This window comes from Heterodontus francisci, chromosome 18, assembly GCF_036365525.1.
Source record: "Heterodontus francisci isolate sHetFra1 chromosome 18, sHetFra1.hap1, whole genome shotgun sequence".
Taxonomy (NCBI): domain Eukaryota; kingdom Metazoa; phylum Chordata; class Chondrichthyes; order Heterodontiformes; family Heterodontidae; genus Heterodontus; species Heterodontus francisci.
Genome location: NC_090388.1, coordinates 1486280 through 1504300, shown reverse-complemented (window position 1 = coordinate 1504300; position 18021 = coordinate 1486280). Strand labels below are relative to the sequence as shown.

Sequence of the window (18021 nt, the reverse complement as noted above, 5' to 3'; positions counted from 1 at the left end):
CAACCCTCCACTACCACCCTCTGCCTCCTATCACCAAGCCAATTTTGTATCCAATTTGCTAGCTCACCCTGGATCCCACGTGTTCGAACCTTCTGGACCAGCCTACCATTGCGGGACCTTGTCAAAGGCCTTGCTAAAGTCCATGTAGACAACGTCCATCGCCCTGCCCTCGTCAATCCTCTTGGTCACCTCCTCGAAAAACTCAATCAAATTCGTGAGACATGATTTCCCACACACAAAGCCATGCTGACTATCCCTAATCAGACCATGCCTTTCCAGATGCATATAGATCCTGTGTCTCAGAATCCCTTCCAATAACTTTCCCACCACTGATGTAAGACTCACCGGCCTGTAGTTCCCTGGCTTATTCCTGCTGCCCTTCTTAAATAAAGGCACAACATTACCTATCCTCCAGTCTTCCGGTACCTCACCCGTGGCTAACAATGATACAAAAATCTCTGCCAGGGCCCCAGCAATCTCTTCCCTTGCTTCCCATAGCATCGTAGGATACACCTGGTCAGGCCCTGGGGATTTATCCACCTTAATGCGCTTCAAAACCTCCAACACCTCCTCCTTTATAATGTTGATATGCTCCAGGATATTGGTGTTCCCTTCCTTGAACTCACTAGCTTCTATGACCTTCTCCACGGTAAATACGAACGAGAAATATCCATTTAAGACCTCGCCCATTTCCTGTGGCTCCACACATAGATTGCCACACTGATCCTTAAGGGGACCTACTCTCTCCCTAGCTACCCTTTTACTCTCAATATACTTATAGAATCTTTTAAGATTCTCTTTTATCTTAACTGCTAGGGAAATCTCATGGCCCCTTTTTGCCCTCCTAATTTCCTTCTTAAGTGTAGTCCTACATCCCCTATACTCCTCGAGGGACTCGCTTGATCCCAGCTGCCTATACCTGACATATGCCTCCTTCTTTGTCCTGACCAGACCCTCAATATCACTCGTCAACCAAGGTTCCCTAAACTTGCCAGCCTTGCCCTTCCATCTAACAGGAACATGCCGGCCCTGCACTCTTCCTATCTCACTTTTAAAAGCCTCCCATTTGCCAGATGTCCCTTTACCTGTAAACAGCCTCTCCCATTCAACTTTGACACATGTCTAATCTGCTAAGGATCAGCTATTTTTTTAGTCATAATAAATACATATTTTTTCTAATGGACAAAAAGTTCAAATTTAAAGCATAAATCATTTGATATGCAGCTGATTTCCTGCTTAAGGTGTCAATATTAAAAACAAAATCTAAACAAAAAAACTTTGTGGGTTAACAGCAATGCAATAAGATCATAAGAAATAGGACCAGGAGTAGGCCATTTTGCCCTTCGAACATGCTCCGTCTTTCAATAAGATCACGGCCTTGACTCCTTTGTAGATCAAAAATCAGTCTAACTCAGCCTTGAATATATTCAATGACCCAGCCTCCACTACTCTCTGGGCAAGAGAATTCCAAACACTATCGACCCTCAGAGAAGAAATTCCTCCTCATTTCAGTCTTAAAAGAGAGGCCCCTTATTCTGAGACTGTACCCTCTAGTGCTAGATCTTCCCCATGAGGGGAAACAGCCTCTCAGCATCTACCCTGTCAAGCCCCCTTGAAATCTTCTACATTTCAATATGTTCACCCATCATTCTTCTAAACTCCACTAAGTATAGGCCCAACATGCCCCACCTTTCCTCATAAGACAACCCCTCAATCCCAGAAATCAGCCTAGTCAACTTTCTCCGAACTGCTTCCAATGCAAGCATATCCCTCCTGAAGTAAGGAGACCAAAACTACGCAGTATTCCATGTGCGGTCTCACCAATGCCCTGTAAAATTTTGGCAAGACCTCCCTACTTTTAAATTCCATTCCCCTTGCAATAAATGTCAACATTCCATTTGTCTTCCTAATTCGTACTGTACCTGCATGTTAGTTTTTTGAGATTCATGTACAAGGACACACAGATCCCTCTGTACTGCAACATTCTGCAGTCTCTCTCCATTTAAATAATATTCTGCTTTTCTTTTGTTCTCGTCAAAATGGACCACCTCACATTTTCCCACATTATTCCATCTGCCAAATTTTTGCTCACTCACAGCCTATCTATATCTCTTTGCAGACACTATGTCCTCCTTACAACTTGCTTTCCTACCTATCTTTGTATCGTATGCAAATTTGGCTACAATACACTTGGTCCCTTCATCCAAGTCATTAATGTAGATTGTAAATAGTTGAGGTCCCAGCACTGATCCCTGTGGTACTCCACTAGTTACAGTTTGCCAACCTGAAAATGACCCATTTATCCTGACTCTCTACTTCTTGATAGTTAGCCAATCCTCTATCCATATGAATATGTTACCCCCAACACCAAAAGCTCTCATCACCTTTTATGTAGCACTTCATCCAATGCCTTTTCGAAATCCAAATACACTACATCTACTGGTTCCCCTTTATCCATTCTGGTTGTTATATCCTCAAAGAACTCTAATACATTTGTCAAACACAATTTTCCTTTCCTAATACCATGTTAACTCTGCCTGATTGCATATTGATTTTCTAAATGTCCTGCTTCTACTTTCTTAATAATGGATTTGAGCAATTTCCCAATGACAGGTGATAGGCTAACTGGCCTATAGTTTCCTGCTTTCTGTCTCCCTCCTTTCTTGAACAGAGGTGTTACATCTGCAGTTTTCCAATCTGCTAGGATCTTTCCAGAATCTAGAGAATTTTGGAAGATTACAACTAATGCATCCACTATCTCTGCAGCCACTTCTTTTAAGACCCTAGGATGCAAGTCATCAGGTCCAGGGGACTTGTCAACCTTCAGTCCCATTCGTTTTCCGAGTACTTTTTTCCAGTGATAGTGATTGTTTTAAGCTCCACCCCGTCTTTTGCCTCTTGATTTTCCACTATTCCTGGGATGCTTTTTGTGTCTTCCAGTGTGAAAACAAATGCAAAATATTTGTTCAAAGTCTCTGCCATTAGGGCGGCACAGTGGTGCAGTGGTTAGCATCGCAGCCTCACAGCTCCAGGGACCTGGGTTCAATTCTGGGTACTGCCTGTGCGGAGTTTGCAAGTTCTCCCTGTGACTGCGTGGGTTTTCGCCGGGTGCTCCGGTTTCCTCCCACAGCCAAAGACTTGCAGGTGATAGGTAAATTGGCCATTGTAAATTGCCCCTGGTGTAGGTAGGTGGTAGGGAATATGGGATTACTGTAGGGTTAGTATAAATGGGTGGTTGTTGGTCGGCACAGACTCGGTGGGCCGAAAGGGCCTGTTTCAGTGCTGTATCTCTAAATAAATATTTCCTTCTTTTGCATTAATTCCCCAGTCTCATCCGTGAAGGGAACAACGCTGAACATTAGCTCTCTTTCTTTTTATATACTTGAAGTAGTTTTTACTGCCTGTTTTCATTTTTTTGGCAGGGGTTTGCTCTCATACTCTAATTTCTCACTTATTTTTAAGCCATCCTTTTCTGGTTTCTAAAATTTGCCCAATATCCTGTGCCACTTTATATCCAGAAAACGTCTTTGTTTTTGGAAGCAACCCATGACCTTTGGATGACGATTCTCGTGGGGCAACGGCAGGAAAATGCAGTTGAGGTTCAGATCAGCCATGATCTAATCGAATGAGCGGCAGGCCCAAAGGCCTTCTCCAGTTCCTAATGCTACTAATGTTTAGCTCAGTAGCACCTGAAATGTCTTTTGTCTAAATGGCATAACTTGAGGTTTAGATTTTTCAATTGTAATTGTTATAGAGCTATAGAAAGGTTACAGCACACAAAGAGGCCATTCAGCCAATCATGTCTGTGCCAGCTGAAAAAACTAGCCGCCCAATCTAATCCCACCTTCCAGCACCTGGTCCGTAGCTTAGTTTAGTTTAGAGATACAGCACTGAAACAGACCCTTCGGCCCACCGAGTCTGTGCCGACCATCAACCACCCATTTACACTAATCCTGCACTAATCCCATATTCCTACCACATCCCCACCTGTCCCTACATTTCCCTACCACCTACCTATACTAGGGGCAATTTATAATGGCCAATTTAACTATCAACCTGCAAGTCTTTGGCATGTGGGAGGAAACCGGAGCACCCGGAGGAAACCCACGCAGACACAGGGAGAACTTGCAAACTCCACACAGGCAGTACCCAGAATTGAACCCGGGTCGCTGGAGCTGTGAGGCTGCAGTGCTAACCACTGCGCCTTGCAGGTTACAGCATTTCAGCTGCATGTCCAGGTGCCTATTAAATGAGTTGAGGGTTTTTGCCTCCACTTTGGTTCCTGGCAGTGAATTCCACACACCCACCACCCTCTGGGTGAAAAAGTTTTTCCTCATGCCCCCTCTAATCCTTCTACCAATCACCTTAAATCTGTGCACCCGGGTAATTGATCTGTCCGCTAGGGGAAAGAGGTCCTTCTTGTCTACTCTACCAAGACCCCTCATAAATTTGTACACCACAAGTAAGCCCACCCCCCACCCCGGCCTCCCCTATACTAAGGAAACCAATCTGACCTCACAGCTGCAATTTTCAAGTCCTGGCAACATTCTTGTAAATCTCCTCTGTACTCTCTCCAGAACAATTCTGTCCTTCCTATAATGTGGTGACCAGAACTGTACGCAATACTCCAGCTGTGGCCTAACCAGCATTTTATACAGTTCCAGCATTACATCCCTGCTTTTGTATTCTACACCTCGGCCAATAAAGGAAAGCATTCCATATGCTTTCTTCACCACTCTATCCACCCTATCTGCCACCTTCAGGGACCTGTGGACATGCATTCCAAGGTCTCTCACTTCTATCCCTCTCAATATCCTCCCATTTATTGTGTATTCCTTCGCTTTGTTTGCTCTCCCCAAATGCATTACCTCACACTTCTGCGGATTGAATTCCATTTGCCACTTTTCCACCCACTCAACCAACCAATCAAAAAATTTATATCATTCTGGAGTCTACGGTTATCCTCTTCACTGTCAACCACAAGGCCAATTTTTGTGTCATCTGCAAATCTCCCAAGCGTGCCTCCCACATAAGTCCAAATCATTAATATATACAATATAAACAGCAAGGAGCCCAACACTGAGCCCTGTGGAACCCCACTGGAAACAGCCTTCCATTCACAAAAACACCCATTGACCATTACCCTTTGTTTCCTCTCAGAGTCAATTTTGGATCCAACTCGCCACATTCCCCTGTATCCCATGGGCTTTTACTTTTCTGACCAGTTTGCCATGTGGGACCTTGTTAAATGTCTTACTAAAATCCATGTAGACAACATCCACTGCACTACCCTCAACAATCCCCCTTTTTACTTCCTCAAAGAATTCAATTAAGTTAGTAAGACACGAACTTCCCTTGACAAATCCATGCTGACTATCGCTGATTAATCTGTGCCTTGTTAAGTGACAATTTATCCTATCTCTCAGAACTGGTTCTAATAATTTGCCCACCACCGAGGTCAGACTGACCGGCCAATAATTATTTGGCCTATCCCTTGCACTCTTTTTAAACAATGGTACAACGTTTGCAGACCGCCAATCCTTTGGTACCTCGCCTGTATCTAGTGAGGATTTGAAGATGATCTTCAGAGCATCCACTATTTCCTCCCTGGCTTCCTTTAACAACCTGGGATGCAATCCATCCGGCCCTGGTGATTTATCCACTTTCACGGATGTCAGACCCTCCAGTACTTCCTCTCTCATTATGCTCATCGTATCTAATATTTCACACTCCTCTTTAACTACAATGTCTACATCATAGCTCTCCTTTGTGAAGACAGAGACAAAGTACTCATTAAGAACCCTGCCCACATCTTCTGCATCCATGCACAAGTTCTCTTGTACATCTCTGATAGGTCCTACCCTTTCCTTAGTTATCATCTTGCTCTTAATGCACTGATAAAATATCTTTGGGTTTTCCTTGATTTTACTTGCTGTTATGAAAGTGTTTCTACATTTTTTATTTTATTTATTTAGAGATACAGCACTGAAAAAGGCCCTTCGGCCCACCGAGTCTATGCCGACCATCAACCACCCATTTATACTAATCCTACATTAATCCCACATTCTACAACATCCCCTCAATTCCCCTACCACCTCCCTACACTAGGGGCAATTTACAATGGCCAATTTATCTATCAACCTGCGAGTCTTTGGCTGTGGGAGGAAACCGGAGCACCTCGCGGAAACCCGTGGTCACAGGAGCTGTGAGGCTGCGGTGCTAACCACTGCGCCACTTTTGTTCAGTATATGTTTTTAGGACTTATATTTAAATTATGAAGATGGATTCATTGGAAAGCTGAAGATTTCATACAAGCTGGACTTTGCTTTGTTGTTGACAGTTCACTGAAAGGACACAGGGATGTTGTTTAAAAAGAGCCCTGCTGGAAGTCATGTGCTTTAAGTAATAAACAACAGAAACCTTGGAGACCTGGGGAAGATGTTTACAGAGAAATGACAGATCAAGCACTATAGGGGTCAGGAGGCTGGACTCGAGATATTGTTTTGGTTTCACTTTGGACAGTGTGTTGGGGTGTGAGCTATTTTGAAGACAGTTGGAGAAAACCAGCCAAGAGAGCAGCCACCATCAGCTCACCGTCTTCCATCTCTTTGAGAACTTCCTGAGAATCAAGTGTAAGAAATTGAGAAACTGATGCCGCATTTCTCCTGAAAAGCCTGCCAAACGGATCCTCAACATCATCTGAAAAGAACTGCTCTAGAAAGATCCCTGTGACAGCCATCTACGTCTATTTGGGACACCAGACATCTTTCCATATCTTCTCTTTTTTCCTTCAAGACTGAGCAAGTATTTTGCCAAATTATTCTTTTTTGTCTATTTTTTGGTAACAGACCTCTGCAGAGAGAATTTCTGTATTTTTTCAGAGTGAAAGAGAGTTTGTGCGTGGGAAATTTAAAAAGGGGAACTTTCATATTTTAATCTGTGTTAATGCTTTGCTTTATTACTGATTAAGTCTTGTTTTGTAATAAACTGATCATTCTGTTGTTTATTAAATAAACCTTGTTAGTGTATTTTATTCTGGGGTAAAGAGTCGAGTATATGATTGACTGCAACTGTAACTGGGTAAACATTTAAAAAATATATGTTGTGAGCTGTGGAGAAATGGAACTAGAAAAGACAGTGCATTCCTCGCACTGCCAATATTTTTCATGCCCTCCCTTTGCTACCCTAATTTCCTTTTTTACTTCACCCCTGCACTTTCTAAACTCTTCTAGGCTTTCTAAAGTATGACGTTTTTTGTGACTGTCATAAGATTTCTTTTTATGCTTTAGCTTACCCTGTATGCTTCTAGATAACCAGGTGGGGTATAGATTTGGCCATACCATCCTTTATCTTTGTGGGGACGTGTCTACTCTGAACCCGTCGAGTCTTGCTTTTGAATGTCTCCCACTGGTTTGCCACTGATTTTCCTTCAAGTAGCTGTATCCAGTGCACTTTCACCAGATCACCTCCCAACTTGGTAAAATTTGCCTTCCCCCAATTTAGAACTTATACTCCTGTTCTATCTCTGTCTCTTTCCATAATCTTGCGAAAACTAACTGTATTATGGTTACTATCTCCAAAATGTCACCCACTGCTACTTCATCCACTTCATTTCCGAAGACTAAATCTAGAATTGCGTCCCCAGTCGTTGGGCTCGTTACGTGCTGGCTAAAAAAGTTCTCCTGAATGCAGTTGAAGAATTTTGTGCCCTCTGTGCCCTTCACACTGTTTGTATCCCAGTTGATATTAAGGTAGTTGAAATCCCCAACTACTGTTGTTCTGTTGTTTTTGCACTCATAAATTTGCCAACACATTTGTTCTTCTATCTCCCTCTCACTATTTGGGGGTCGAAATTACACTCCTAGAAGTGTGGCTGCCCTTTTTTTATTTCCGATCTCCACCCATATGGCCTCATTTAGCATATCATCCCACCTCACAGCTTTAATTGATTCTTTAACCAATAATGCTGCACTCCCTCCTTTTTTTTTTTTAGCCCCCTCACTATCCTGCCTGCAAAATCTATATACATGGATGTTGAGCTGCCATTTTTGCTCCTCTTTAAGCCAAAATTCCGTTATTGCAATGATATCATGTGGCCATGTGTCTATCTGTGCCCTCAGCTCGTCGGCTTTATTTACTATACTCCTTGCATTTAAATAAATACCTTTTAACACTGCCAAATTCCTGTGCTGCACACATTCTAACTTCTGCTTCTTCTGTCTTTCAGAGTCACTTGCTAATTTTCTGCCTCCCGTTCCCTGCTCGGAATTTGTGCTATCTGAAACTGCCCTCAGGTTTCCATCCCCCTGCCAAACTAGTTTAAACCATCCCTAACAGCACTAGCAAACCTTCCTGCAAGGATATTCGTCCCAGTCCTGTTCAGGTGTAGACCGTCCAGCTTGTACAAGTCCCACCTTCCCCAGAAATCTGAAGCCCTCCCTCCTGCACCATCTCTCCAGCCATGCATTCATCTGGTGTATTCTCCTATTTCTATACTCGCTAGCATGTGGCCTTGGGAGTAATCTGGAGATTACTACCTTTGAGGTCCTGCTTGCTGATCTCTTTCCCAACTCCCTAAACTCAGCCTGCAGGACCTCATCCTTTTTTCTACCTATATCATTGCTCCCAATGAAGCCTACGACCTCTGGCTGTGCACCCTCGCTCTCCAGAATGCTCTGTAGCTGCTCGGCGATATCCATGACCCTTGCACCAGGGAGGCAGAATATCATTCTGGAATCATGTCTATGATCACAGAAATGTCTGTCTGTTCCCCTAACTACAGAATCCCCTGCCACTATTGCTCTCCTGTATTTTCTCCTCACTCACTGCACAGCTGAGCCACCCAAGGTGCTCTGGTCATGACTCTCGCTGCGTTCCAGAGGAACCCTCTCTCCCATCGGTACTCAGAACTGAATACCGGTTAGAAAGTGGGATGCCTTCCGGGGTCTCCTGCACAGCCTACCTTATCTCTCTTGTCTGTCTGGCAGCCACCCAGTTCCTCTCTGACTGCACTCTAAGCTGCGGGGTGACCACCTCCTGAAACATGCTATCCACGTATCTCTCAACCTCGCGAATGCACTTCAATGACTCCAGCTACACCTCGAATTCCAAGATTCAGCGCTCGAGATTTTGCATTTGGTGGCACTTTCTGCACATGTAGTTGTCCAGGACATGGGCAGGGTCCTGGAATCCCCACATGGCACAGGATCTGCATTTGACGGGTTTGAGCAGCCCCGTCAAGCCTCGAATTATTTATTTACTGCACTAAAATTGGAAGTTAAATAAACACAATAAAATTGTTATGAATAAAATGATAAACGGGTAACCGCCGACTGACTACTGGCATTTCAGCTTCTACTTAGTAGATAGACGTAAATGTTAGAGAAAAAATAAAAGTCAGCAGAAAAAAAAATAAGAAAATACCCACCAGATACCAACTAGTGTCCTGTGCCTTGCTGCTTTCTGTTCCCTCTTGCGTTGTTTGTAGTGCCAAAGTCTCAGCCAATCACCTACCTGCTTCCCTGTAATGTCCACTTACCAAAACTAACCTACAATACCACTGTTAACATAATCTACCAATACTAAAATATTACCAATAGTATTAATAACCTCAGTAATAAACCTTACTGCTTTAAAATAAAACAGAACAGTAGACTCACCAGCTTTTCCCTTCTGCTTGCGTGCCTCAATTAATTGTACGGTAGTTACATAAATTTTAGAAAGTGTTTTTCTAATTTGTAGCTATTTATACACGCACCCTAACAGTAGTCTACTAACCTAGCTATCTACAGATACTCTCTAACAGCAGTTATTCACCAACCAATCATCTTACAGCTTTCCTGTGACGTCACTGATCACTTTTATTTTTCAAACTCAGGCACGCCTGGACTCCTGTCCGCTGCTCTCTGGGAATTTAAGTGCTGTCGGCCGCGATCCTTGGACTTTATTTAACTGCTCCCTGCACCGTGTTCCTCCTGCAGGTCTGCTCCTGTCTGCTGATTCCTAGAAGGTTATGCCCAGTAAAGACATATCATATTCCTAACTTTTAAGATACTTAGAAATTAACTTTTCTTTTAAGAAAGTGTCAATGTGCTGCAAAGATGGCCGCCAAAGGTCAGGTGACCTGGCCTGTGTATTCAAAAACTGCCTCACTGTCTCGAAGGGATCCAAGGATACATTACAGACTAAGAGGTGTTAACTACACTCGTCCCAAAACCATCGAGACATTCCTGAATTGCATGGATTTTTCTGAGATAAAGGCGGCGTGAAGTAACCACATCATAACAGAATGGTCCCCATCCAGACATCAATAGATGGCCATAGATTCCACATCCTGGTCCATTGTGTGGTCACATCAGGAGAGAAGGACATGTGTCAACTAACAGACATGTTAGTCTGATGGATTTTGACCTTAAAAGGTAGCCTTCAGAGAGAGAGATCACAACATCACAGAAAGCAGTCCAACCAGGAGCTGTGGAAGGAGCCAGCCTAAATCATAGAATCATACAAGGTTTAAGGCACAGAAAGAGGCCACTTGGCCCATCGTGTCTGTGCCGGCCAAAAAACGATCCACCTCTTCTAAGCCCACCTTCCAGCATTTGGTCCAAAACCCTCAGCTTATGTCACTTGAGGTGCATATCCAGATTCCTTTTGAATGAGTTGAGGGTTCCTGCCTCAACTATCCTTTCAGACAGTGAGTTGCAGACCCCCACCACCCTCTGGGTGAAAAGGTTTTTCCTCATCCCCCCTCTAATCTTCCTACCAATCACTTTAAATATATGTCCCCTCATCACTGACCTCTCTGCTATGGTGAATAGACCCTTCACACTGACCTCTCTGCTATGGTGAATAGACCCTTCACCTCCACTCTATCCAGGCCTATCCAATCATTCCTCATAGCTGCATTTTTCCAGTCCTGGCAACATCCTCGTAAATCTCCTCTGTACCCTCTCTAGTGCAATTACATCCTTTCTGTAATGAGGTGACCAGAACTGCACACAGTACTCAAGTTGTGGCTTAACCAATAAATTATACAGTTCCAGCATAACCTCCCTGCTCTTATATTCTATACCTTGGATAATAAAGGAAAGGATTCCATATGCCTTCTTAACCGCCTTAACGACCTGTCCTGCTACCTTCAGGGATCTGTGGACATTCACTCCAAGGTCCCTCAATTCCTCTACACTTCTCAGTATTTTCCCATTAATCGTGTAATCTTTTGCTTTGTTTGACCTCCCCAAATGCATCACCTCACACTTCTCCAGGTTGAATTCCATTTGCCACTTCTCTGTCCATCTGACCACACCGTCAATATCTTCCTGCAGCCGACAGCTATCCTCCTTGCGATCTACCACACGGCCAATCTTTGTGTCGTCTGCAAACTTCTTGATCACGTCCCCTACATTTACGTCCAAATCTTTAATATATACCACAAAAAGCAGGGGACCCAGTACTGAGCCCTGCGGAACGCCACTGGAAACAGCCCTCCAGTCGCTAAAACAGCCGTCAACAATTACCCTTTGTTTCCTGTACTAAGCCAATTTTGTATCCATCTTGCTACATTTCCCTGGATCCCATGGGCTTTTATTTTTTTAACCAGTCTGCCATGTGGGACCTTGTCAAAAGCCTGGCTAAAATCCATGTAGACCACATCAACTGCACTACCCTCATCTATCTTCCTTGTTACTTCAAAGAATTTGATCAAGTTGGTCAAACAAGCTCTTCCCATAACAAATCCTTCCTGACTATCCTTGATTAACCTGTGCCTTTCTAAGTGACAGTTTATCCTGTCTCTCAGAATAGATTCCAATAATTTGCCCACTACTGAGGTTAGACTGACTGACCTGTAACTATTCGGTTTATCCTTTGCTCCCTTTTTAAACAGAGGTACAACGTTAGCAGTTCTCCAATCCTCCGACACCGTACCTGTATCCAGTGAGGACTGGAAAATGATGGTCAGACCTTCTGCTATTTCCTCTCTTGCTTCTTTTAACAGCCTAGGGTACATTTCATCTGGCCCTGGTGATTTATCAACTTTCAAGGATGCTAATCCCATTAATACTTCCTTTCTCTCTGTTTATCACATCCAATACTTCACACTCCTCCTCCTTAACTACAATATCTGCATCGTCCCCCTCTTTCGAAGACAGACGCAAAGTATTCATTAAGAACTATACCAACATTTTCCGCTCGTACACATAGGTTACTTTTCTGGTCTTTTATGGGCCCTACTCTCTCCTTAGTTATCCTCTTACTCTTAATGTATTGATAAAACATCTTTGGGTTCACCTTGATTTTGCTTGCCAATATTCTTTCATGCCCTCTCTTAGCTTTCCTAATTTCTTTTTCGATTTCACCCCTCCACTTTCTATACTTCTCTCGGCTTTTTGTCGTATTGAGTTCTTGGTGTCGGACATAAGCTTTCTTTTTCTGCCTTATCTTACCCTGTAAGCTCCTTGACATCCATGGGACTCTAGATTTGACTGCCTCACCCTTTTTCTTTGTGGGAACATGTTTACTCTGAACCCCTTGAATCTCCCCTTTGAATGTCTCCCACTGTTCTGACACTGATTTCCCTTCAAATAGCTGTTTCCAGTCCACTTAAGCTGAATCACTCCTCAGTTTAGTAAAATTGGCCTTGCCCCAGTCGAGAATTCCAACTCTTGTTCTATCTCTGTCCATAATTATGTTAAAACTGACTGAATTATGATCACTACCACCAAAATGCTCTCCCACTGCCACTCCTTCCACCTGCCCATCTTCATTTCCTAAAACTCAGTCTAAAACTGTCCCCTCTCTTGTTGGACTTGCTACATTCTGGGCAAAAAGTTCTCCTGAAAGCATCTCAAGAATTCTGTTCCCTCATTTCCTTTCAGATTAAAACTATCCCAGTTAATAATGGGGTAATTAAAATCCCCTATTACTGCCCTGTTGTTCTTGCACTTCTCAGAGATTTGCCGACATATCTGTTCTTCTATCTCCCTCTGACTGTTTGGGGGTCTATAGTACACTCCCAGCAATGTGATTGCCCCTTTTTTGTTCCTTAGCTCAATCCATACGGCCTCATTTGATGAACCTTCCAACATATCCTCCATCCTCACAGCTGTAATAGCTTCTTTGACCAAAATTGCCACTCCCCCTCCTTTCCTATCCCCCTCCCTATTGTGTCTGAAAACCCTGTAACCAGGAACGTTGAGCTGCCATTCCTGTCTCTCCTTAAGTCATGTTTCTGTAATCACAATGATATCATACTGCCACATGTCTATCTGTGCCCTCAGCTCATCTGCTTTATTTGCTATACTCCTTGCATTGAAATAGATACCCTTGAGCACTGCCAAACTTTTTTTTTTCTAACTTTTGTTTCGTTTGCCTTCCAGACTCATTCATTAGTTTTCTGCCTTCCATTTTCATTTCTGATTTTGTCCCAGCTGAGTCTACTCTCAAGTCCCCATCCCCCTGCCAAATTAGCTTAAACCTTCTCCAACCGCACTCGCAAAACGCTCAGCAAGAAACTCAGTCCCGGCTCTGTTCAGGTGCAACCCGTCCAGCCTGTACAGGTCCCCCAGAGCCGATCCCAATATCCCAGGAGTCTGAAGTCCTCCCTCTTGCACCATCTTTCCAGCCACGCATTCATCTGCCTTATCCTTCTATTTCTATACTCACTTGCTTGTGGCACTGGGAGTAATCCGGAGATTACTACTTTTGAGGTCCTGTTTGCTAATTTCTTACCAACTCCCTAAATTCTGACTGAAAGACCACATCCCTCTTTCTATCTATGTCGTTGATTCTGATGTGGACCACGACTGCTAGCTGTTCCCCCTCCCCCTTCAGGATGCTCTGCAGCCGCTCAGTGACATCCTTGACCCTGGCACCAGGGAGGCAACACACCTTCGTGGATTCACATCTGCGGCCACGGAAATGCCTGTCTGTTTCCCTGCCTATTGAATCGCCTATCACTATGGCTCTTCCTGTCTTTCCTGTACCCCCCTGTGCAGCTGAGCCACCCGTGGTGCCATGGACTTGGCTCTGGTTGCACTCCCCAGGTGAAGCATCACTTTCCTCAGTATTTAGAACTGAATACCTGTTGGAGAGGGAGATGCACTCAAGGGTCTCAGTGACTACCTGCCTGTTTCTTTTTGACTGCCTGGTGGTCACCCATTCCCTCTCTCCCTGCATACTCTTAAGCTGTGGGGTGACCACATCTATAAACATGCTATCCACGTAGCTCTCATCCTCACAAATGCACCGCAATGTTGTCAGCTGCCGCTCAAGTTCCAAATCCCAGAGCTCAAGCTGCCGCAATTGACAACACTTCCTGCACAAATGGTTCTCCAGGATACGGGAAGCATCCTGGAGCTCCCACATAGCACAGGAGGTGCACTCTTGAGGTTGAAGCACCCCTGCCATTTCTTTATTTATTAGCTGACCCTTTGCTACTGCTAAACAAAACCTTACCAATAGTGCAACACCTTAGAATTATTCATAAAACCTTACTAGTACTGCTAAATCCTACTAAAATCAATACAGTTCACTAGTTAAAATACAGCTTACTCAAAACAAACCTCACTTGTTCCTTATTATGAATACTTAATTTTTTACTCTATTAGTCTGCCTGTTGTTGAGACGCTATAACCCAGCTAATTATGCACGCACCCTAAAGCTAATGTACAAACCCAGCTATTTGCAAGGGGAGGCGGTGGCGTACTGGTATTTTCACTGGACTAGTAACCCAGATACCCAGGTATTGCTCTGGGGACATGGGTACGAATCCCACCACAGCAGAAGGTAGAATTTGAATTCAATTAATAAATCTGGAATTTAAAGCTAGTCTAATGATGGCCATGAAACCATTATCGATTGTTGTCAAAACCCATCTGGTTCACTAATGTCTTTTAGGGAGGGAAATCTGCTGTCCTTACCTGGTCTGGCCTACGTGACTCCAGATCCACAGCAATGTGGTTGACTCTTTCATGCCCTCGAAATGGCCTAGCAAGTCACTCAGTTCAAGGGCAATTAGGGATGGGCAATAAATGCTGGCCTGGCCTGCGATGCCCACGTTCCATGAAAGAATAAAAATTTTTTTTACAGATACTCCCTCATAGTAGTTACTTACCAACCAATCACCTTGCAGCTTTCCTGTGATGTCACTGTTCACTTTGTTTTTAAACTCCGTTGCACCAGGACTCCTCTCCGCTGCTCTCCTGGAAGGCAAGTGCTCTAGGCTACGATCCTCGGACTGTATTTAACTGCTCCCCGCTCCGTATTCAACCCGCAGGTCCGCTCCTCTCCGCTGCTCTCCCGGAAGAGCAAGTCGACCTGCTGCTAATTTTACACTTCAACTTACTGCAGCAGAGAAGTGAAAGTGACCGCCACCTCCAGTCTGAAGTCTTAACTACCAGAAATCTACAACACCTCAACAAGTTCAAGACTGCAAACACCCAAGCTTGCATCTTTAAAAGAGACTGTCCTTCCGAGAAGATTCAACAGGTTTACTGTAAACCACAAAGACCTACCAACTACAGTCTACCTTTTCTCTCTATCTATTCTTGAGTCTGCGTGAGTGAATTTGCCTGAGTGAGGTTGTGACCATTTCGGGAATTGTGTAAAAATAGTCATCTTTTATTTAACCTATGAGAAAACCTGTCATTTGTCTGTTTATTTGACCCTAAAAAGATTCAGGGGCTAACTCACCGTTTTAAACAAACACTACTGTTGTCAGTTTGGAGGTGAACAGTGCGAACCACCCATGCCCCTTACCACCTGTTGCTAACATTGTACACAGGATTACATCATCTAATACTCTCATTTCTCGCTCATTATTCTTTTTTAGTCATCCTTTGCTTGTTTTTAAAAATTTCCCAATCTTCTAGCCTACTACTAATTGTTGCAACATTGTCCGCCTTTTCTTTCAATTTGATACTATCCTTAATTTCCATACTTAGCCACAGATGGTAACTGTTTTATTAAAATTTCACAAGTGTACTGATAAAGCAGCTACACTTTTGCAAGCTGCGTGAAATACTGGTTTGCCTACGTTTGAAGCCCCAGCATTTCAGGCTACAATGGGAAATGACATCTGAAGAATGGAACAGGAAAAGCAGATTATATCTTATATCAGATTATATACATATATTATATATCAAATTATATCTTACCAAACAAGTACTGCAAAATATGCTGAGATCCAAGTGCCCTGATTCAGCCAGTTCCACTATTGTCTGTGATACAAGAATAAACACAACAGCAAAAATCAGCAATGTCTTGCTTGAAGCTTGACTGCTAAACTTTTTCATATGATATATAACCTATCGTTGAATCAGTCCAATAACAATTTCCTTTTATATAGCGCCTTTTAACACAATAAAATATCCTAAGAAGCTTCACAGAAGCATAATCAAACAAAAATTGACTCGGAGTCTAAGGAGGAGACATCAGGACAGGTGACCAAAGGCTTGGCCAAAGAAGTAGGTTTTAATTGAGCAGTGTCTCAAAGGAGAAGAGAGATGGAAAAGGGAGGAGGTTTAGGGAGGGAATTCCAGAGCGTAGGGCAGAGATGGCTGAAGCCACAAGTGCCAATGGTGGAGCCAAAGAAGTGTGGTTTGTACCAGAGGCCAGAGCTGGAAGTGTGCAGAATTGAGTGCGTTATAGGGCTGGGACAGTCACAGAGATAAAGAGCGGTGAGTTTTTGAAAAATTATTTTCTCTGCTGTCCTAATTCAGCTCTGTGGGAGACAAACGTGATCTGGGACCTCAGTTTCCTTTTGACCCTCAATGTTGTCCTGCAATGGTTGTTATGAAAGCCACTGCTTTCCTGCCAATTTTGGCTTGAAATTTTGCCTTCCCCCCCCTCCCCCACCACGGAAACCAACAAAAACTGGAATGTTTCTCTACTTTACCGTCCAGGGGTGAATCAAAATTAAATTCACAAAAAATTTCATTTGATCCCAATCACTGAGACAATACCTGATACAGCCACAAGGAGGAGCTAAAACATTATTTTTATTTGAGTAGATGCTCAATTTAAGATGGCTACTTTAAAAAGACAGCTCTTTATTTGCTTCAACAATATAACTATGGTAAAAGAGATTGCTGGCCAAAAAAACTTCATGTTGCAACAGGAAGACCCTCTCATCCAGCTGTAATGAACTTCATAACTTACACTGAATAAGCACTAATTTTAATGAACTGACACAATTAGGCCTCCAGACTGAACTGGAAAGGCCAACATGTTAGATAAACACGAGGCAGAAAGGAACGGACTGATATGCTGATGAAGTGAGGTTGGGAGGAGGCTCATGTGGAACATAAGCACTGGCTTTTTAAAATTCTTTCATGGGATGTGGGCAACATTGGCAAGGCCAGCATTTGTTGCCCATCCCTAATTGCCCTTGACAACTAAGTGGCTTGCTAGGCCATTTCAGAGGGCAATTAAGAATCAACCGCATTGCTGTGGGTCTGGAGTCACATGTAGGCCAGACTAGGTCAAGACAGCAGATCTCCTTCCCTAAGGGACCTTAGTGAACCAGATGGGTTTTTACGACAATCGATGATGGCACCAAAACTGAGACTAGCTTTCAATTTTAGATTTTGTAATTAATTGAATTTAAATTCCACCAGCTGCCACAGTGAGATTTGAACCCATGTCCCCAGGAAATTAGCCTGGACCTCTGGATTTCTAGCCCAGTAACATTACCACAACACCCCTGGCATGGACCAGTTGGGCTGAATGGCCTGTTTCTGTGCTGTTATCTCTATACTCCTGATTCTCACGGGAATGAAATAACTCAGAGAAATCTCAGTCCCTTGAAGTGCCCAGAGATGAAATCTTCAAGCAGCTTGAGAGAAAATTTGCAGCATTCTTCAATCTAAGATTGGGGGAATTATCAGAAAGATTTGCATCTCACCAAAGAAGCCAGTGAGAGAGTTAGTCAGCCTCTTGCTTCCCGGATTATTGAAAGAATCCTTCCATGATTGTTTAGTTTTGTGGTTTGTGGCCAAATTCTCTTATGGCACAATGCAACTG

The 18021-nt window shown here is 43.5% G+C and overlaps 1 protein-coding gene across 4 annotated transcripts in view; it reads right to left on the bottom strand.

The window, feature by feature from the left end:
• zdhhc17 (zinc finger DHHC-type palmitoyltransferase 17) overlaps nucleotides 1–18021 on the bottom strand; it is a 257851-nt gene that overhangs the window by 61618 nt on the left and 178212 nt on the right. For all 4 annotated transcript variants that reach the window (XR_010976802.1, XR_010976801.1, XM_068050092.1 and 1 more), the window contains exon 12: nucleotides 16155–16217. Coding sequence is in view for 2 of the 4 variants with exons in the window: in XM_068050092.1 (XP_067906193.1) it covers nucleotides 16155–16217 (63 nt within the window). In the remaining 2 variants the exon portion in view is untranslated. The remainder of the gene's footprint in view (nucleotides 1–16154; nucleotides 16218–18021) is intronic.